This window comes from Ranitomeya variabilis, chromosome 1, assembly GCF_051348905.1.
Source record: "Ranitomeya variabilis isolate aRanVar5 chromosome 1, aRanVar5.hap1, whole genome shotgun sequence".
In the NCBI taxonomy this organism is placed as follows: domain Eukaryota; kingdom Metazoa; phylum Chordata; class Amphibia; order Anura; family Dendrobatidae; genus Ranitomeya; species Ranitomeya variabilis.
Genome location: NC_135232.1, coordinates 642,332,866 through 642,355,287, shown reverse-complemented (window position 1 = coordinate 642,355,287; position 22,422 = coordinate 642,332,866). Strand labels below are relative to the sequence as shown.

At 40.4% G+C, this 22,422-nt stretch overlaps 1 protein-coding gene across 2 annotated transcripts in view; it reads left to right on the top strand.

Annotated features, from left to right (window-relative positions):
* The window catches only part of LOC143773991 (cytosolic phospholipase A2 delta-like), a 91,211-nt gene that overhangs the window by 51,531 nt on the left and 17,258 nt on the right, over nucleotides 1-22,422 (top strand). The window contains exons 3-8 of one of the 2 annotated variants that reach the window (XM_077261289.1): nucleotides 7,496-7,632; nucleotides 10,385-10,516; nucleotides 14,239-14,279; nucleotides 14,890-14,932; nucleotides 19,092-19,152; nucleotides 19,359-19,400. In XM_077261289.1, the coding sequence (XP_077117404.1) occupies nucleotides 7,496-7,632; nucleotides 10,385-10,516; nucleotides 14,239-14,279; nucleotides 14,890-14,932; nucleotides 19,092-19,152; nucleotides 19,359-19,400 (456 nt within the window). The remainder of the gene's footprint in view (nucleotides 1-7,495; nucleotides 7,633-10,384; nucleotides 10,517-14,238; nucleotides 14,280-14,889; nucleotides 14,933-19,091; nucleotides 19,153-19,358; nucleotides 19,401-22,422) is intronic. The other variant, XM_077261295.1, reaches the window with a different exon arrangement.

Below are 22,422 nucleotides of genomic sequence, written 5' to 3'. Positions count from 1 at the left end.
AATTAGAGCCCCCTTCATCCCAAATGTAAACATGTCAGCTTCACACAGGAATAAAGGATCCTTTTTCCCTTCTACGTCAGACAATGGGAAATAGACAAAAAAGAAAAGAAGGGGGTGTATTTTTTTGTTTTACCACTCAGTGTCATGCCCCTGCATTGCTGCCACCCTAACAAGGGCGGTACCCTAGTATGGACCTATAACTAAATTACCCATAGGGTTATGTAGCTTGCCCAATGCGTTTCTCCCTCCGTTCGGGGGGTTTATCAAGGGTTTTTTTTTATTTTTATAGCAATGTTTTTTTTTTGTTTTTTTTTATAGCAATACCCTTTAAAAGCCCCCTGGAGTGGCAGGTAAAGCCTCATAAAAGCTGACCAGTCATGACAGCGCCCCTGTCAGGGAAAAAAAGGTCTCACCATTCAATCAGTCTGCTGTCCTTTTAACAGATCCTCATAACTCACAGCGTCTGATGTGATCTCTGTTAGGGTACCGTCACACAGTGCCATTTTCATCGCTACGACGGCACGATTCGTGACGTTGCAGCGTCGTATAAGTATCGCTCCAGCGTCGTATACTGCGGTCACACGTTGCAATACACGGCGCTGGAACGATAATTTAATGACGTATTTGCGATGTAGAAGCCGTTGGTTACTGTGCGCACATCGTATACAACCTGTGTCACACGATGCAATCATGCCGCCACAGCGGGACACTAGACGACGAAAGAAAGTTTCAAACGATCTGCTACGACGTACGATTCTCAGCGGGGATCCGGATCGCAGTAGCGTGTCAGACACAGCGATATCGTAAATGCATCGCTGGAACGTCACGAATCGTGCCGTCGTAGCGATCAAAATTGCACTGTGTGACGGTACCCTTATAGTGGGGGGTGGAGTTTACACTTGGATGTGCCCTCAGGACCAATTAAATCCATTGTTCTTTCTGATTTGCGCATCCCTGTGTCTCAGCAGTGGAGCACTTACATCACTTCCATCTCATAGGGCCGTCCCTGCATCTCAGCAATGGAACGTTTGAGCAAATTCCAGTTCTTGGACCACATAGTGTTCACAATGGAACACAGGCTTCAGCAGGTCCTGTTCCTTCCGGTGTTCTAGCTGCACGAGGTTTGAAATAGAATGTGCACATAATGTACAGGTAGTCATACAAATTCCACATATCCAAATCCCACTACTCCTAAGATCCAATCAAATGGAAGCCGAGTATCAGATAAGGATTAGATGTCACAACACTGATAAATATATAATTAGGAACTATCAATTATAAATGCATTGGTAAAAGAAGGCTCCTTTACCCATCATCCCTCATTAATAGAAGTGAGTCATAAAAAGGAGCTTCACCTTTGGATTTCCCTGACAGTGCAGTTCAGCATAATGTTACTACATAATGCAGTGGGTAACAGTGTATCCTCACAAATCTGTTTCATCTAGCCAGTTTATAACCATAGGGCCATTAGAGAGCATTTCCACCAAAACATATTACATATAATTCAGGGGAGGGTTACATAAAGGGGGGAGGGGGAAAGGAGGGAGGGGGGAGGAAGAGAGATGGAGGACTTTGGGATATAAATGATGGAATCAGGTGAATACTGTAGTATATTCATATTGTGCCTACAAAAAGCAGCTATAATTTAGTATTTCATTCAAATGTGCTATATACTACGTGGCCTGTGTTATATACTCCGTGGATTGTGATATATACTACGTGGGTTGTGCTATATATTACGTGGACTGTGTTATATACTACGTGGCTGCTATATACTACGTGGGCTGTGTTATATACTGCATGGCCTGTGTTATATACTGCGTGGGCTGTGCTATATATTACGTGGGCTGTGCTATATATTACGTGGGCTGTGCTATATATTACGTGGGCTGTGTTATATATTATGTGGGCTGTGTTATATACTACGTGGCTGCTATATACTACGTGGCTGTGCTATATACTCCGTGGCCGTGTTACGTGGGCTGTGCTATATACTACATGGACTGTTATATACTGCGTGGGCAGTGTTATATACTGCGTGGGCTGTGTTACATACTGCGTGGGCTGTGCTATATATTACATGGGCTGTGTTATATATTATGTGGGCTGTGTAATATACTACGTGGCTGCTATATACTACGTGGCTGTCTGTGTTCATGGGCTGTGCTATATACTACGTGGACTGTGTTATATACTGCGTGGGCAGTGTTATATACTGCGTGGGCTGTGTTATATACTATGTGGGCTGTGTTATATACTGCATGGGCTGTGCTATATATTATGTGGGCTGTGCTATATACTACGTGGCTGTGCTATATACTATGTGGCTGTCTGTGTTACGTGGGCTGTGCTATATACTATGTGGCTGCTATATACTATGTGGCTGTGCTATATACTACGTGGCTGTGCTATATATTACGCGGCTGTGCTAAGCGCGACGTACATATATACACACATATTCTAGAATACCTGATGTGTTAGAATCGGGCCACCATCTAGTATGACATATGTGTCATTACAATTTATGACGTCTCTAATGTCAAAATGTTTCTGATTTTGATATGATTGAAATGAGTTTGTTTTATTAACAAACCCACATACCAGACAGTGTTGTGCTCCACATCTAAAAAAAAAACCTCGTTAAATTTAGCCATGTTTTTTACCTTTGTTTTTAGTGTTGTTTTGTCCTTTAAATAGACTGGGTGATAGGATGGATCCTAATGTGGGTGCTTTCCTTGCTGTGTACCGAATATTGTTGGAAATAATATTTTTTAGTTTACTATCTTGATTTAATATGGGTAAATATTTATTTATTATGTCCACTATGTCTTTATATTGAGGACTATATTCCGTTGTAAGGGTAATACATGAAGCATTATTATCTGGATTGTTTCTCTCTTTATATAATAAAGTATCCCTGTCTACTCTTTTTATACGTGCCTTCGCTTTACTTAATGTCCAATCAGGATATCCTCTATTAGATAGTCTATTGCATACCTTTTCTTTTTCTGATTCAAACCTGACCAAGTCTGAACAGTTCCGTTTAATTCTTATTAGCTCACCATATGGTATGTTACGTTTAATGTGCGGTGGATGGCAAGAGCTAGCTGCTAAGATACTGTTACTAGCAGTCGGTTTTCGATACAGGGCAATACACACTTTGGTACATCTAGTGTTCGCTGTTAATTTTAAATCCAAAAAGTTTATTGCACTACAATCATAATAATAAGTGAATTTAAGATTAAAATTATTGCTGTTAATATAATCCACAAAATTTTCTGCTTGTGATTGTGTACCTTTCCAAACAAACAGTAGGTCGTCTATGAATCTACCAAACCAGACGATATGACTTATGTGGGTTATCATCATTATAAAGAAAAATTTCCTCCCATCTTGCCATTACCAAATTAGCTAACATGGGAGAGAATTTAGCACCCATGCTCACTCCTGTTTTCTGGAAAATAAAACGATTGTCAAAACTAAAATAAATATGTTTCAATAAGAAATAGGTGGCTGATATCAAAAAGTCTTTAGTAGCTGCATCATAAGAACTATATTTCTCTAGATGATATGACAAACTATTCATTGCTATATCATGAGGTATAGACGGATAAAGCACTATTATGTCACAAGATAGCCAACTGTATCCTTCTTTCCAAACACATTTTTCAAAAACTCCATCTACAAATTTCGTGTCCTTAATAAAGCTAGGTGTTTCCAACACTAAGGCTACTTTCACACTAGCGTCGTGCACTGCACGTCGCTATGCGTCGTTCTGTAGAAAAAACGCATCCTGCAAAATTGCTTGCAGGATGCGTTTTTTCTCCATTGACTTGCATTAGCGACGCAGTGCGACGCATTGCCACACGTCGCAACCGTCGTGCGACGGTTGAGTCGTGTTGCGTCGGACCGTCGACACAAAAAAAGTTACATGTAACTTTTTTTGTGCGTCGTGACCGTCTTTTCCGACCGCGCATGCGCGGCCAGAACTCCGCCCCCGCCTCCCCGCACATCACAATGGGGCAGCGGATGCGTTGTAAAACTGCATCCGCTGCCACCATTGTGCGGCGCTTTCACAGTTTGCGTCAGTGCGCCACGACGTGCAGTGCACAACGCTAGTGTGAAAGTAGCCTAATGTTTGTAAATGGTGATCTATTGTTGTGCATGATGATATGCCTCCCTCAACACCCGATCAGGGTAGCCCCTAGCCAGAAATCTTTTTCTCAAATCATCAGATTTGATTTTGAAATCCTTTGGGTTGGAACAATTACATTTGAATCTCAAGTCTCAATGCCCTTTTCTAATGAGTCCCCCTTTTTTGACATGGTGACTATATCCAAAAATGGTAAAGTGTTGTTCTGTATCTCAAAGGTAAATCTTAGACCAACCTCGTTGATATTAAGAAGATCAATGAAGGACTTAAAAGTTTCTTTTGTGCCCCTCCAAAGGATGAAAACATAATTGATAAATCTTGCCCAGAAGTCTATGAATTTAGTGCATTCCTTAAAAGTCTCAGAAAAAAGATGGTGCCCTCACACCAACCCAGCAGCAGGTTGGCATAACTGGGTGCACATGGATTGCCCATGGCGGTGCCCCTGAGCTGGTGGTAGGTCCTACCATCGAAGGTAAAAAAAAATTTTCCAGAACAAACTCTAATAAAGTTATCACCTCGTCATTATGTCGAATAAACTGGCATCCCCTGGTACTTAAGAAATTCTTGACTGCCCCAACATCCACATCATGAGGTATAGAGGAGTACAATGCCTCCACATCAATGCTAGCAAGCAATGTTTCTGATTCAATTGGGGTACCCTTAAGTTTACCGAGGAGATTCATTGTTTTCCTGACATAGGAAGGGAGTGTATTGACGAATGGTCTTATAATGTCACCTAGATAAATCCCCACATTGTGGCAGACACTCCCTATCCCAGACACAATGGTCTCCCCCTGAGACGGGTGTACTTTATAAATATGGTATAGTTGTCCATTTATGCATTGTGGCTATTTAGCCCTTTTTTTTAATTGTTTGGGATATTTTTAAAGGTTAAGTTTTAAATATATTTTTGGCCTAACTTGCTGTTAATATTGGTGTCTATTCGGACAGGTACTGAGGGTCAGATCATGTTCTTCTGACTTACAGGTTGCTGCTCAATTTTTATATATATAAATTATATAAACTTTTTTTCCCTAAATGTAATTGTTTTGCTTCAAAACCCAATGAAAAGTGAAAAAAATAATTGAGCATATACCTTGTAGTAAGTAATATGTAAATAGTATTAGTACATGTAAATAACATTAGGGGACTTAGTTAGCACTATTTTGATCAAAGTGTAAAATCCATCCCACCGCGATAAGATGTACCCAATCGGGACAGTCCTGTCTCTAGTATTAAAACCTTACCATGTGTCAGCCAACCTCAACATAGATAAGAGCCGAGCAGAACATAGACGCAACTGTTCAGACATCTGCCTATGGGAAGCTATAAAGATGAAATGCCTAGCTCAGAAAGGGGTGCTACACATCTGTTTGTACACAGTGCCAGAAAGTACAGAAAAAGCAAAGAAATAATGCGAATAACGAAAAGAAAGCAAATGTCATAAAGTAAAAGGAGGCCAAAGTAGAAAACCTTTCACAAATTTACATTGAATTAAGTAAATTAGAGAAATCCTTTTTAACTTAGTGATAACATCTCTGGCCTTTTAAGAAGCAAAGACTCTTAGGGTACCGTCACACAGTACCATTTACATCGCTACGACGGCACGATTCGTGACGTCGTAGCATCGTATGATTATCGCTCCAGCGTCGTAGACTGCGGTCACACGTTGCAATCACGGCGCTGGAGCGATGCCGAAGTCCCCGGGTAACCAGGGTAAACATCGGGTTACTAAGCGCAGGGCTGCGCTTAGTAACCCGATGTTTACCCTGGTTACCAGCGTAAACGTAAAAAAAACCAAACAGTACATACTTACATTCCGGTGTCTGTCCCCGGCGTTCTGCTTCTCTGCACTGTGTAAGCACCATAGCCGGAAAGCACAGCGGTGACGTCACCGCGTCACCGCTGTGCTCGCTTTCCGGCCGGCAGGCGCTCACAGTGCAGAGAAGCTGAGACGCCGGAGGACAGACACCGGAATGTGAGTATGTACTGTTTGTTTTTTTTACGTTTACGCTGGTAACCACGGTAAACATCGGGTTACTAAGCGCGGCCCTGCGCTTAGTTACCCGATGTTTACCCTGGTTACAAGCGAACACATCGCTGGATCGCTGTCACACACAACGATCCAGCGATGACAGCGGGAGATCCAGCGACGAAAGAAAGTTCCATACGATCTGCTACGACGTACGATTCTCAGCAGGGTCCCTGATCGCTGCTGCGTGTCAGACACTGCGATATCGTATGGATATCGCTAGAACGTCACGAATCGTACCGTCGTAGCGATCAAAATGGCACTGTGTGACGGTACCCTTACTGTCTCACTCCTTTGACAGCTGTGTGAGACTTCCTTCTTCTGAACTTGGAAATATGAGTTTGCAGAAACTCAGCAGATATTTGTGCTGTTATCTTACTTCATGCAAATTGCAGTTATGTAAGAAAAGATTAAAATGAATTCTTGTGTATTATGGGACATTAGAATGAGGAGGCTAGGAATAAAAACTGAAGTCAATCCTGCAGCAGCATGTAGTGAGAGACTCTTTTGCAGATTAACTTCTTACAAACAACTGATTCCTTCTGCAGGTTACCTCTTTTCAATCAAGTGATTTTATCTTTTGCCGATTTAACCCTTTACAAGCAGTAATGTTTTCGTCTTGCAGATTAACTCTTTACAAGCAACTATGTTCTCCTTTATCTGAGATGCATAATAAACGAGCATCTTCTTACATGGCTGATAAATACCATTATTCTGTACCGAGTAATGTATAGGCTTCTAATTGGAAGTGAGGTAGATTTTCACCTAATTTGTATTTTGCTGTTTCATTGCCCATTGGGATAATTTGGTGATTTACTTTACAACATTTGTAGTTTGGTAAATATATGAAAAACATAAGTGAATGTATCTTCCCATTGCATTCTATGGGCCAGCATGTCAGCAAAAGGTTGAAAAACGTCAATTCTGGAATGACTCTCTGAAGTGCCTCGTCAGAATGGAGCAGTGGCCACATGTGTCACCTACCATTCATTCCCTATGTGACTGGTAGAGGTGGTAGTCGGACTCTCACCAGTCAACAATTTATTAGCAATCTTGTATGTAGATGATGGCATTAGATGTTTCGAATAACTTTTAATGTTGTGTTTGCAATAATCCTTGTTCACTCTGGCTACCCTTGATGAGTGAGAATAAAATAACTGCCTATATAGTCAGGATCTCAACATTCGATGCAAGAATTTATCCAATGGAGTTATCAGTCCCTTGCCGTTCGGCCTTACTTACTGTATGTCTTATGTTGTGCTGTGATATACATGTTCAGCTTACTGAAAGGAATCTCTACTTGTACACAGTGAGCAAACCGGACTGCTATGTATGCTTGCAACTTCCAACATCTTTGTCAGGTAGAAAGAGAACCAGGACAGTTTGGAATAATGCAAACCCCGTTTGGGATGAAACATTTTACTTCAGAATCCACAGCCAGATTAAGGTAAGAATCCCATACATTACAGAAATAAGGCTCTGTGCGAACTCATCTGTGGGCTTTGTACATATATACTGTGTATATATATATATATATATATATATATATATATATATATATATATATAGTAGGGGATCATGCTCTCTGGTAGCCGTTAGGAACATGAAGCCACAGAGTTTTGATTTTTTTTATCAAAAATTGAAAAATATATACGGTATATTTCCTCTGGTTGCACAGTACCGAAAACAAAGAATAAAAAAATAATACAGGCCCTGGCTACTCAGACACGGCTGAGTTAGTCCCAGTTCGGTCACCCAAAACCGCTATTGCCAGTAGCAACCAGTGATACTTGCAGTTTGGAGCACATAGCCTGCATAGTCTTCTCAGAGAGATTCTGGCTTGTCTCTCCCCAGCTCCAAAACAATCCACTCTGCTCAGACTCCCCAGCTGACTGACCAGTGAACACATGGCCATCAAGGTACATCTAATCAGGGCCTATACTGCTAGGATTTATTCCTAGTCTACCTGCCTTTCATAATAATATATACAATGAAGGAAATAAGTATTTGATCCCTTGCTGATTTTGTAAGTTTGCCCACTGACAAAGACATGAACAGTCTATAATTTTACGGGTAAATTAATTTTAACATTGAGAGATAGAATATCAAAAATAAAATCCAGAAAATCACATTGGAGCTGGAGAGAGACAAAGCAGAATCTCACTGAGAAGACTGCGCAGGCCGCGTGCACCAAACTGCAAGTATCACTGGTCGCCATTTGCAATAGCGGTCTTGTGTAACCGAATTGGGACTAGCTCAGCTGTGTCTGAGTAGCCAGGGCTTGTATTATTTAGTTAGCTCCTCAATAAGGCTAGGGATTTTATGTTTATGGTTTTGTTTTTGGTACTGTATATATATGTTAGGATGGTTGCACAGTTCATTTATTTGGTGGTCCTGTGTTATGATCTGGTGACCTTGGAGCCGCATGGGACTTTCTCAGGAGTAGGTGGAACCTGTACTGACCGCAAACCCTAAACTGACACCGCAACTAGAAGTAGCCGTGGGGTGTACCTAACACATCCTAGACACCTCGACACAGCCGGAGGACTAAATACCCCTATAGATGGAAATGGGAATTCTATCTTGCCTCAGAGCAGAACCCCAAAGGATAGGCAGCCCCCCACAAATATTGACTGTGAGTATTAGAGGAAAAGACACATGCAGGCAGAAATCAGGATTTAGCAAAAGAGGCCACGCTAGCTAAATAGGAAAGGATAGGACAGAATACTAAGCGGTCAGTATTAAAACCCTAAAAATATCCACAGCAGATAATACAAAAATTCCACATCTAACTAAAGACATGGAATGTATATCTGCTTCTCCTGAGAATCCAACTTGACTGAAAATATCCAAACACAGTCTAAGCTGGACAAGAAAAAACCATGAATAGCACTGAATTGTAAAGCACACAGCATGTGTGCTGTAGAAACAAAAACCAGACACTTATCTTTGTTGATTTGGCAGCAGGGCAGGAGGAACCAGACAGAGATGCAAAACCTCCAAGAACAATGGACAACTGGCAAGGGCTAATGAATCCTGCACACCTAAATATCCCAGTCAGAGCTGCAATCAGCAGGGACACCTGCCCAGGATTGCAACCCAGGGACAACTGCATTACTATCAACAACCACCGGAGGGAACCCAAGAGCAGAATTCACAACAGTCCTGCATGTTCCTTTGCAAAAAATGCAAGCGTTCTGTAATTTGTGCCTTATCCCAGATCATAGTATCGTACGGTAATTGCATGTATGGTAATTGCATAACCATACATTCAGGTTTATCTCGGTATTAAAAATAATTATAGAGGTCAAGGGGGAGCCCTCTATAATCACTTTTGTGTGGTGTTATACACCCATGTGAACACTAATATGGGAGGATAGTACCTATACAGCATTAAAATTATAGCTTGTTATAGTATCTGTATAGAGACAGACCTAAATTTACCCATAACCATGGTAGGCATGTGGCTACAGAGACTGGGGAGAAGCAGTCTTCTAAGTAGAAACTATGGTCCTGATTTGTTAAAGTTGTTATGCCAGCTTTGAAAAGTTGCAAAATTTTAAAGCAACCCAAGGCTGCGCTAAAATTTGACAACTTTTTCACAACATTTTCATCCAACTCTGATAAAACGGTCGTAGCTGGGGCGGGTAGAAGTGTGGTGCACTACAGTGTTGTCACAAACATTTTACAGTCATACACAACCTAAAGTGTGGCCTACTGAATTGTAATGGCATGGTCGTGCTGCTGGTCCAAACTACGCATTCTACCATGTTGCAAGCAGAGTCAGTTTTGCCTCTGCAGCATCCGAGTAGGGCAGGAGCAATAATTCTGGTCAGATCCAGAGTTTCAGTGAAGTGCTTGCAAGCTATGTAGCAAAATGCTTGTAATCGCTGCGCTTCTTACCTAGGAAATTGGCCATTTCAGATAGACTTTATTGTGGATGGTAACCTAGGCAACAGTAAAATTAAGAATCCCTACATTTTTGAGAAAAGAGGATTTTTAAAACTAGGTAAATTGCAAAGATGCTTGTTATTTTTGCAATTTTATCCATTTCTGGTGATGAGGGAACCCCCTTTGAGGCTCCTGAGATGTAAATTACTCATTGTAATATGAGTGTATATGGCTACATTCAGTCAACAGGCTTGGATTAGAAGTTTATGCCCAGAACAAAAGCTATAAGTATTTCCTGGTATCCACAGAACATCCTGGAACTGTCTGTGCACGATGAGGACATTGGGACAGCGGACGACCATTTGTTCACCGTAAGCTACGATCTTGGAAATGTTCCACTTAAGAAAAATGTGGTGGAAAACTTCACTCTCAATAAAGAGGTAACTGAATTGGGCTCCGTGCACTTTTTCCTCCATATACTGAAATAAGGGCAGAGAGCGGCAAAAGATTTTTTTTTTTTAAAGTTGTAATATCTCATGTATTGAGAATACTGCATATGCGTAGATATCACTTAATCATTAAATAGACTATTTTGGACACATTTATGTATTTGTAATGTAAATGATATGTTTTAGATGCATTACTCTAATGTTAGTTATATGTTGCAATTGATTTTGGTGCTAGCAGATTTATGCTTCTTCTAACATTAAAGGCATTATCCCAGCAGGAAACATACAGTATAAAGTAGGTCTTTTTTGGACTACAACTTTATTATCCAGGGTTAAGAATTGTTGAAGAGAGATTTTTTTCTTATATAATCACTCTTAAAGGGGTTGTGTGGTTAAAACAAGTTATCATCTAATTGTAGAATAGGTGATAACTTGCTAATCGTTGTGTGTCTGAGTGCTGGGTCCCACATTTTTATCCCTGTTACAAAAAGGAGCAGCAGGTCAGATACTTGGCCACCATTCCATTTATTCTTTAAAGGGTTTATGTGGGAAATTGGGTCTTTTGTCTATGGGACTAAGAATGCGAACTACCTGCCTTTACAGCGCTGCAATGATCTCTTCTGGCTCAGAGTGATCACGAACTGCTCCTGCTGGGGATTCTTCTGTTTCCTGTGATGTTACATCGACATAGCTCCTCCTTCTCTTCCACTCTGCTCTGTCGACAGTTCGTGACTGCTGATACCATGCTGATTGAGAGCTGGCTCACCATTGCTTATCTGCGGGGAACCGAGTATCAATCAGAATGACGGACGTCGGCAGTGACGTCCCATCAACAGAGCAGAACGGAAGAGAAAGAGCCTAATGAAGGCAGAGAATCGCTGCCTGAGTTGGGAGAGATCGTCCTTTTGCAGAACAGGCAGGTAGCCTGAAAGTAAGACAATGAATTTAAATCATCCACCAATCAAATCAAAAGTGTATATAGCAAGGTAGAATTGTAAACAAGTTTAAAACATAACTTTTAATATGAACCATAAAAAGTCACGAGGACCCTAATTATACCAACATAAATACCAAAAAAAACTACACACACTTCACATACTAATAAACACTCCCACAGAGCGCTGCAAATCTATATAGCATGGTGGAGAGAAAAGGAAAAACCTTTTTCAAAAATATATATATACACCACCAAAGAAAAAATACCATTAGGCGTCTTCACCAATTGCATTACAAACTGCATATTCATATTCAGATTATAGTAGAAAGGACAACACAAAATAAATCAGAACTTAATGCCTCGGTATATAAAGGAACAATCTCACCCAAAAAGTAGTTCCTTCCTTCACAGCAGGAGGTAGATCGGTCCAGGGGTGTCCATATTCATAAGGGGAGGCCTCCAAATGTTCATACAATACCCCATTCATCGGATTTACACCCGACCATATTCTAAACCTCCCTCACAAATTAATCCCCGACGCGTTTCTCTAGGCTTGGTCATCAGGGGAGAAGCTGGTACATAGTGATAAGGTGTGTGCAAACCATCACACACCAGAGTGAAGGGGCAGAATTACCGCACGTGGATGGATGGCTTTAAATAAGACGCCTTATGGGATTCACATCACATCCGGTGCAAGGTACAACTTCCGGTTTACAGGGCATAGTGTGTCACGCGATCTTCCCTGTGAAGCGTCACGCAAGCGTCACTTCAGGCTGGAGTGAGATAGCATCTAGAGCATGTAAGAGCAGCCCGTTAAAAACAAAACTTCTGACCCTCCGATCACTGAACAGTGATCATATTTTATTCCATGCTCATTGGAGGCATAAGGTTACATTTTATCCTTTACTCCATTAAATTTATTCAATATTCTGATCACCAAATATGAAGTAACAGCCGGTGAACAGTCATGTTTCAATTCTCATGAAATAAATCTTGAATCAATAGAGGCTAACAGCATGCTGAGAAAATGACTTTTAGTTCAAAAAAACGAAAGTTGACTTTATGTTCTGGTCACAAGTGTATAAGAATAACAGTTTCATAGGAGATATGATTGATAGGAGACTCAGTGGGAGGGGGACATAAGCGTCGCTAAATAGCCCTATTAAATACCCTATAAAGGCCCTACCTCGCCAGTGGGGGTTGAAACCCTAGGATGGAAATGAGAAATGGCGCCCCCAACTCCACGGTTATGCTTATGGAATAAAATATGATCACTGTTCAGTGATCGGAGAGTCAGAAGTTTTGTTTTTAACGGGCTGCTCTTACATGCTACTTCTACTGTATGCCTCCTAAAATAATACAATTTATGTATATGGGGGGTGAGATTATGTTTTTCTCAGTGTATATGTTCGTGTTTCTGCTTCAATTCATAACTACCAATGCCTCATTATAATATCCTCCTTGATGTTTTGAAGTTGTAGGATTTAAAAGGATTTTATATTCCCCCCTGTTTGAAGGTTAAAACACGTTACCTGTTACCTATAGGGGTAAAAATAAGTCTGTTCTTTGGTACACTATGGGCATTTCATTCATATATATATGCCCCCCTTTTATCCATCGCAATGTTATATACTTCTTCCTGACCAGAAGTGACGTTGCTATCTCACTCCGGCCGGAGGTGACGCTTGTGTGTCTCGGTGCGCTTCACGCCTGCCTCTAGTGGGTGGGAAGATTGCGCAACACACTATGCCCTGTAAACCGGAAGTTGTACCTTGCGGTTTATCGATGCGCTCCACAGGGCGCACCGGATGTGAATCCCATAAGGCGTCTTATTTAAAGCCATCCATCCACGTGCGGTTATTCCGCCCCTTCACTCTGGTGTGTGATGGTTTGCACACTATGTAACGGCTTCTCCCCTGATGACCAAGCCTAGAGAAACGCGTCGGGAGACGTGAGGGAGGTTTAGAATATGGTCGGGTGTAAATCTGGTGAATGGGGTATTGTATGGACATTTGGAGGCCTCCTCCTATGAATATGGACACCCCTAGACCGATTTACCTCCTGCTGGGAAGGAAGGAACTACTTTTTGGGTGAGATTGTTCCTTTATATACCGAGGCATTACGTTCTGATTTATTTTGTGTTGTCCTTTTTTATTATAATCTGAATATGATATATGCAGTTTGTAAAGCAATTGGTGAAGACGCCTAATGGTATTTTTTCTTTGGTGGTGTATATATATATTTTTGAAAAAGGTTTTTCCTTTTCTCTCCACCATGCTATATAGATTTGCAGCGCTCTGTGGGAGCTTTTATTAGCATGTGAATTGTGTGTGGTCTTTTTTGGTATTTAAGTTGGTATAATTAGGGTCCTCGTGACTTTTTATAGCTTGCAAGTAAGTTCTTAGCTCCATAACCAAAAAAAAAACAGAATAAGGAGCTACCTGAAAAAGCTGAGCCTACCTCCATAAAGAATAAATGGAATGGTGGGTGAATATGCACACTGCCACTATTAGGGATAAAAGTTACCTTTTCTGCCGATTGATGCACATCCAAGCAATCATACCCTTTCCGATCAACAACTTATCACCTAACTTATTTTTGCCAGACAACCCCTTTAATTCAGTAGGAGGTATGTAATACATTTGTATCTGCTGATTAACAGGACGATGGGTTATTTTATCCTGAGGGCTTGTCTTCTTGAGATCAGCCATGTAGATTAGTAAATTGATGTTTCAAATGTTAAATATTTGCAAAATTGTAAAATACATTTTTATAGTTTAGGGAGGAGCTTCAAGTGGAATTTAATCTGGTATTAATGTGAGTATAAGAATATAATTGGCTTCAAAAACTTTATGATTTAAATAATGTTAAAAATGTGTTTATTCAACCTGTCGTATAAAGTGATATTTTGGAAAAGATTTGGAAACATTTTGGCCTAAAATACATAGTCAATTTGGTCACCTTTCATAAAGTGTGCATCATCTGCAGATAAATTAATTAGAATACATGATTTGATAGATAATTAATGGGTAATGCAATGTATAGACCAGGGTCGGTGGCTATTATTACTTAGTAGCCTCAATTGCAGATAACGCTAGTGTTCCTTTTGCGACAGGTTCCGATCTGTAAGATGGTTTAATGTCTATGTCATAGGAGTATGTAATAAAATTCATAGTAAAATAATAAGGGCTATATAGAAATGTTTTACAAATAATCCAGTGGAAATGTTTACCCAATGAAGCATCAATCATGACAAAGGCAAATACACAGGCCAAAGTGGAAACAGACATATCAATTATCTTCTCAGAATCCTTATTAAAGTTGGATATAAATCACCAAGCTTTGGTTTATTTTTTTTGTAGCATAAACCTATGTGCAGCTGTGAATTGGACATTGACTTTTAAATATTGTCTTTTTTTTTTTCCAGCCCAGAATCAAAGAAACAAGTCACCACTAATGGAGTCCTGGTTGTAAGTGATACAAATGTTTAAAAAAAAGTTGTAGTATTAACATAATGTGTGAATCTATACGTTAGCAGGTTTCTTTTCTGGCATGCTAATCTCTGGATAATTTAGGTAGTTGTATTTTTAAAACAAAATCCAAGAAGATAACAAAGTGAGCATATACCCTGTAGTAAGTAAATAAGAAAGTAGTAATCATACATGTAAATAACATAAGGTACTTAGTTAACACTATTTTGATCAAAGAAGCGTTAAAGCCATCCCACCGTGACAAGGTGTACCCCAATAGGTATGGTCCTATCCTATCTCTAATATTAAAACCTCACCGTGTGTTATCTGACCTCAATGTAGATAAGAGCAGAGCAGGATACAGGACCGACTGTTCAGACAGCTCTCCATGGGAAGATATATCGATGAAATTCCTAGATCAAAAAGAGGAGCCACACCCCTGTTTGCACAAAATATAAGAAACTACAGCAAAACAAAAGACATGAGCCGGAACATACAGTACAGATCAAAGGTTTGGACACACCTTCTCATTTAAAGATTTTTTTTTGTATTTTTATGACTATGAAAATTGTACATTCACACTGAAGGCATCAAAACTATGAATTAACACATGTGGAATTATATACTTAACAAAAAAGTGTGAAACAACTGAAATTATGTCTTATATTTTAGGTTCTTCAAAGTAGCCACCTTTTGCTTTGATGAATGCTTTGCACACTCTTGGCATTCTCTTGATGAGCTTCAAGAGCTATTCACCGGTAATGGTCTTCACTTCACAGGTGTGCCCTGTCAGGTTTAATAAGTGGGATTTCTTGCCTTATAAATGGGTTTGGGACCATCAGTTGCAGGTCTGGTGACTGTGGAGGCCAGGTCATCTGGCGTAGCACCCCATCACTCTCCTTCTTGGTCAAATAGCCATTACACAGCCTGGAGGTGTGTTTGGGGTCATTGTCCTGTTGAAAAATAAATGATGTTCCAACTAAACGCAAACCGGATGGAATAGCATGCCGCCGCAAGATGCTGTGGTAGCCATGCTGGTTCAGTATGCCTTCAATTTTGAATAAATCCCCAACAGTGTCACCAGCAAAGCACCCCCACACCATCACACCTCCTCCTCCATGCTTCACAGTGGGAACCAGGCATGTAGAGTCCATCCGTTCACCTTATCTTCGTCGCACAAACACACGGTGGTTGGAACCAAAGATCTCAAATTTGGACTCATCAGACCAAAGAACAGATTTTCACTGGTCTAATGTCCATTCCTTGTGTTATTTAGCCCAAACAAGTCTCTTCTGCTTGTTGCCTGTCCTTAGCAGTGGTTTCCTAGCAGCTATTTTACCATGACGGCCTGCTGCACAAAGTCTCCTCTTAACAGTTGTTGTAGAGATGTGTCTGCTGCTAGAACTCTGTGTGGCATTGACCTGGTCTCTAATCTGAGCTGCTGTTAACCTGCAATTTCTGAGGCTGGTGACTCGGATAAACTTATCCTCAAAAGCAGAGGTGACTCTTGGTCTTCCTCTTTCTTTGTAGCGCTTGATGGTTTTTGCCACTGCACTTGGGGACCCTTTCAAAGTTTTCTCAATTTTTTCGGACTACCTAACCTTCATTTCTTAAAGTAATGATGGCCACTCGTTTTTCTTTACTTAGCTGCCTTTTTCTTGCCATAATACAAATTCTAACAGTCTATTCAGTAGGACTATCAGTTGTGTATCCACCAGACTTCTGCACAACACAACTGATGGTCCCAACATCATTTATAAGGCAAGAAATCCCACTTATTACACCTGACAGGGCACACCTGTGAAGTGAAAACCATTTCCGGTGACTACCTCTTGAAGCTCATCAAGAGAATGCCAAGAGTGTGCAAAGCAGTCATCAAAGCAAAAAGTGGATACTTTGAAGAACCTAGAATATAAGACATAATTTCAGTTGTTTCACACTTTTTTGTTAAGTATATAATTCCACATGTGTTAATTCATAGTTTTGATGCCTTCAGTGTGAATGTACAATTTTCATAGTCATGAAAATACAGAAAAATCTTTAAATTAGAAGGTGTGTCCAAAAAGTATTGAACACATGAAGAAATAGAGGTGCAAAAAGCCATGGAAAGTCTGGACACCAGCTGAAATCTATCAGTAATTAGAAGGCAACCCTGCCAATTAGTGAAAAATAATATCAGCTGATTCAGCTGATGGCCTATAAAAATGTGTCTCAATACCAAGGTGTCACACAAGGAACATCTTTTGATGTGTAAAACCAGAGCGCTGCCTCAAGACCTTTGCAACCGTATTATTGCAAAACATATTGATGGCATTGATTACAGAAGAATTTCTAAACTACTGAAGGCTTCAGTGAGCCCTATTGGGGCCACAATCTGAAAGTGGAAAGAACATAATTTTACTATAAACTGGCCATGATTTCAGGCAGAAAAGTGAAAAGAATTATGAGAACAGTTGTCTGAGAGCCTAGGACCAACTGTGGAGAGCTACAGAAAGACCTAGATTTAGCAGGAACAGAAGTAATGCTCTCAACCTTCATGTCCTGCATGCACAGTCATCACGCAAGACTCCATTACTAAACAAAAACCATGTTCACGCGTGTTTAAACTTAAAGGAAGGATGAATGCACAAATGTACAGAAACCTTCTTGGGAAAAATCTGTTGTTATCTACCAGGAGGAGATGAAACATGGATGGAAATTTCAGCAAGACGATGATCCCAAACACACAGCCAAGGAAACTCTCAATGGGTTTCAGAGAAAGAAAATGAAAATAAAGCTGCTAGAATGGCCCAGGCAATCACCGGACCTGAATCCAATAGAAAATTTATGAAAGGAGCTAAAGCTCAGAGTTCATAGAAGGCTCCCACTCGACCGTTAGAATTTGAAGAGTGTTTGTAATAATTCAGCCATCATCTGCTGGGAAAGATGTGGGCTTGCAAAGTCAGGAGCCCTGACATTTGATGTAACTGTATGTCGGGAAGGGGTTAAAATTATAAACTGGAACAGTTTTAGATAAAGTGTGGCCCTGGTCGAAATTAATAGAGAGACACCACAATCCAAGACACATTTAGGGTGTGTTTACAGGGGCCAGTTTCAAGTCATTAAATGAGCACTAGTGATGAGCTAATGTGCTCGCATAACGTCTTATCCGAGCATGCTCTGGTGTTATCCAAGCATCTGGGAGTGCTCGTATATTATGTTCGAGTCACTGTGGCTGCATGATTTGCGGTTGCTAGACAGCCTCAAGACATGTGGGGGTTGCCTGTTTGTTATGCAGTCCCCACACGTGTTGAGGCTGTCTAACAGCCGCAAATCATGCAGCCGCAGACACTCGAACATAATATACGAGCACTCCCAGATGCTTGGATAACACCAGAGCATGCTCGGATAAGATGTTATGTGAGCACGTGCGCTCAACACTAAGGAGCACCAATTAACTATATATGGGTTATTCTATACTTGTTTACTGGTGTGTTCACACAAGCTGATGATCGTGCTGTCTCCATAGAATATCATGATTCTGCCAGCACATTTACACTGGATAATGTGTTGTCGATAAGTGATTTTTGATCCAGCATAATTGATGCAATCACCTCACACATGAGGGTTTTGCATGATTACATGGGAAAATAATCAAGCATGAGCACTCCTATGGACGCTTGTTCTCCAATCGCATCATCTAAATGGGCCATTACTATGAAGCTAATCAGGAGGATTGTGGTGGTGATTGCGAGGCTTCCTATGAGCTCCTTCACTTTACTAGATGTAATGTCCAGTGTGGAATATTCAGTCACAAGATGTAGATCGGACACTCGGCACCCCTGCCAATCAGCTGATATAGTTCCATTTAATATGTAGAGGATGTGCTGGGTATTGTAGTACAACCCTATTCACCTGCATTACTAAAGGTCATCAGTTTCTTGTGACTGGACAATTCTTTTAACAGTGAGTTAGAAAGTCTATGCTATTATGCCCACTGGTGGCTGTTGCTGGCTGCCAATTGTGTGACTCTGCTCTGCTCCCAACCCACTGGACCTGTAGCATCTGTCTAAGGTCTGGCGGGGCCCCTTTAGGAAATTGGCAAATACCTTGTTTGCCCCCTACCTCCAAGAACGGCTCTGATTATAAGATGTTGGTGATATATGAATATTTCTTTCAGTGTCCCGAGATGGTGTCTCTGGAAGTGGAAGTGCAGAAACAAAGGAAAGAACCCTTTAAAAGTAAGCGTGATCAAATTGCACAAATTTTGCTTATTTTCTTTTTCTACAATTAAAAAAATAAGATGTTTTTCAAAATTGTTAACATGCAAACATAGAGAATAACATTCATAACATAATAGTCCAGTTAAAAAGAGGACACTAAATATGGGTTTTATCTCCTAACGCTGGATCATGACTCAACAGTACTCTCTCATTTCCTTTGCTAGGACTGAGGGCTGTTTGCCTTCCCCCCATTCCATTACTTTCAGGTGGGTTTGGTGCCTTGCAGATATCAAATAGCAGGTTAGAAACAAAAAAAAAAGAAAAAGAAAACAACATATTATTTGCTTATCACGCTATACTTACGGTAGTTTCAACCAATAACTAGACAAAATAAGTTAAATGAATCTTTTTATCAATTACTTCCCATTTCCATTTCCAGCAACTGTCATCCATGGGCCAAAAATTGTAGATTGTTTACAAAGCCAATTAAAATTGTATCTGCCAGCACATACAAGTTCTTCTGACTAAATTAGAATATCATCAAAAAGTTAATATATTTCAGTTCTTCAATACAAAACGTGAAACTCGTATATTATATAGAGTCATTACAAACAGAGTGATCTATTTCAAGTGTTTATTTCTGTTAATGTTGATGATTATGACTTACAGCCAATGAAAACCCAAAAGTCATTGTCTCAGTAAATTAGAATACTTTATAACACCATCTTGAAAAATTATTTTAAAATCCTCAATGTTGGCCTACTGAAATGTATGTTCAGTAAATGCACTCAATATTTGGTCGGGGCTCCTTTCAATTACTGCATCAATGCAGCGTGGCATGGAGACGATCAGCCTGTGGCACTGCTGAGGTGTTATGGAAGCCCAGGTTGCTTTGATAGCAGCCTTCAGCTCATCTGCATTGTTGGGTCTAGTGTCTCTCATCTTCCGCTTGACAATACCCCATAGATTCTCTATGGGGTTAAGGTCAGACGAGTTTGCTGGCCAATCAAGCACAGTGATGCTGTTGTTTGTAAACCAGGTATTGTTACTTTTGGAAGTGTGGATAGGTGCCAAGTCCTGCTGGAGAATGAAATTTCCATCTCCAAAAAGCTTTTCGGCAGATGGAAGCATAAAGTGCTCTAAAATTTCCTGTTAGACAGCTGTGCTGACTTTGGTCTTGATAAAACACAGTGGACCTACACTAGCAGATGACATGGCTCCTCAAACCATCACTGATTGTGGAAACTTCACACTAGATCTCAAGCAGTTTGGATTGTGTGCCTCTCCACTCTTCCTCTGGGACTCTGGGACCTTGATTTCAAAATTAAATGCAATATTTACTTTCATCTGAAAACAACATCTTGGACCACTAAGCAACAGTCCAGTTCTTTTTCTCCTTGGCCCAGGTAAGACGCTTCTGGTGTTGTCTATTGGTCATGAGTGGCTTGACACAAGGAATGCCCCATTTGTAGCCCATGTCCTGAATATGTCTGTGTGTGATGGCTCTTGGAAAAAAATGAATCCAGCAGCAGTCCACTCCTTGTGAATCTCCCCCAAATTTTTGAATGGCTTTTTTTTAACACTCCTTTCAAGGCTGCGGCTATCCTGGTTGCTTGTACTCTTTTTTTCTACCACTCTTTTTCCTTCCACTCAACTTTCCATTAATATGCTTGGATACAGCACTCTGTGAACAGCCAGTTTCTTTAGCAATGACCTTTTGTGGCTTACCCTCCTTGTGGAGTGTGTCAATGACTGCCTTCTGGATATCTGACAAGTCAGCAGTCTTCCCCATGATTGTGGAGTCTACTGAAACAGACTAAGGGACCTTTTTAAATGCTTAGGAAGCCTTTGCAGGTGTTTTTGTTAATTATTCTAATTTACTGAGATAATGACTTTTGGGTTTTCATTGGCTGTAAGCCATAATCATCAACATTAACAGAAATAAACACTTGAAATAGATCACTCTGTTTGTAATGGCTCTAAATAATATGAGTTTCACTTTTTGTATTGAAGAACTGAAATAAATTAACTTTTTGATGATTTTCTAATTTAGTGAGAAGCACTTGTATCTTAAATCTTTTAAGCAGTTCCTGTTTATTTGCTAATATTGCAATAGCATTGTTTATAGCCTTCTCTCCCCCATGCACTTTAGATAGTGCTCCTGTGTTCTCTCTGAGAGAAACACTGGCAGATTTCTTTAGCAGCAGCTTATCTCTTAGATAACAAAATGATTGGCAGTCCGAAATCGGCCATATCGGATCCTTATCTCTCCCAACATCATCTCCCATACATATTAGACTTTTGGCTGAACTCATTCATGTTAGCGGGTTTGGCCCAAGTTAGGCTAATGTGTATGAGAGGCCTCAAGGATGTGTTCACATTTGCATCAGAGGCTCCCTTTGCAAATTCTGGCAGTAAAGCTAAAGCCATGATATGGGCGTGACAGATTACAGATGTTTCTATGGTTTGCACACCTTTGACCCGAATAACTTGAAAACTATAATCATGCTTTATCTATACGATGCAAAGTCTAAAGGCCTCCATACACATTAGACCAGTCTTCCTCAACTCAAATCTTCAAGAGACCCTTGACACATCATACTTTTACGATTTGGTTAGTATGAAATTATCATCTGGTTAATACTAAAGAAATCCTGAAAACATGATCTATTGTTGACTCTTGAGGAGTGGAGTTAGGGAACACTACATTAAACTATGTCGGCTGATTCTGCCGATATCAACGGGTTTGGACGACAGTCTAATGTCTATGGGAGAGATGTTGATCTGGCATGTCTGAGTTTGGACTGCCGATTTTATTTTTCTCCCAGACATAAGTCTGACATGTTGGCCACCATCTTTCTTAGAGGAAATAGGAGCATTCTCTCGCCCAAGAGACCACTGATGTGGCTGTCAGCCAAGCGATCGACCAATGCACTGTTTGGCAGTCAACCATCTAATGTGTATGACCGGCTTAGAACTAGAATTTACAGCTGGTAACTATGGGCCATTTTTCGGCAGCATGGAATATATTAAAGCTTGACAGGACAGGAGCCCACTGCCTAGACTTGCTCTCTTTATCTGTAATGGTGCAAGTGTGCACACGTCAGATCTTATAGAAGCAAAACAGATGACTAGACAAAGCAATAGTCATTTCATGGAGAAGTTCACATTAGTGAATAGGCTTATGGTGCAATAAAAGATTATCCTAGGTGAAGACAGGTTACAAAGAGACCAAATATAACTCCTTTATAGATAGATACTAGAAATACAATGCTATTACTCTAATAC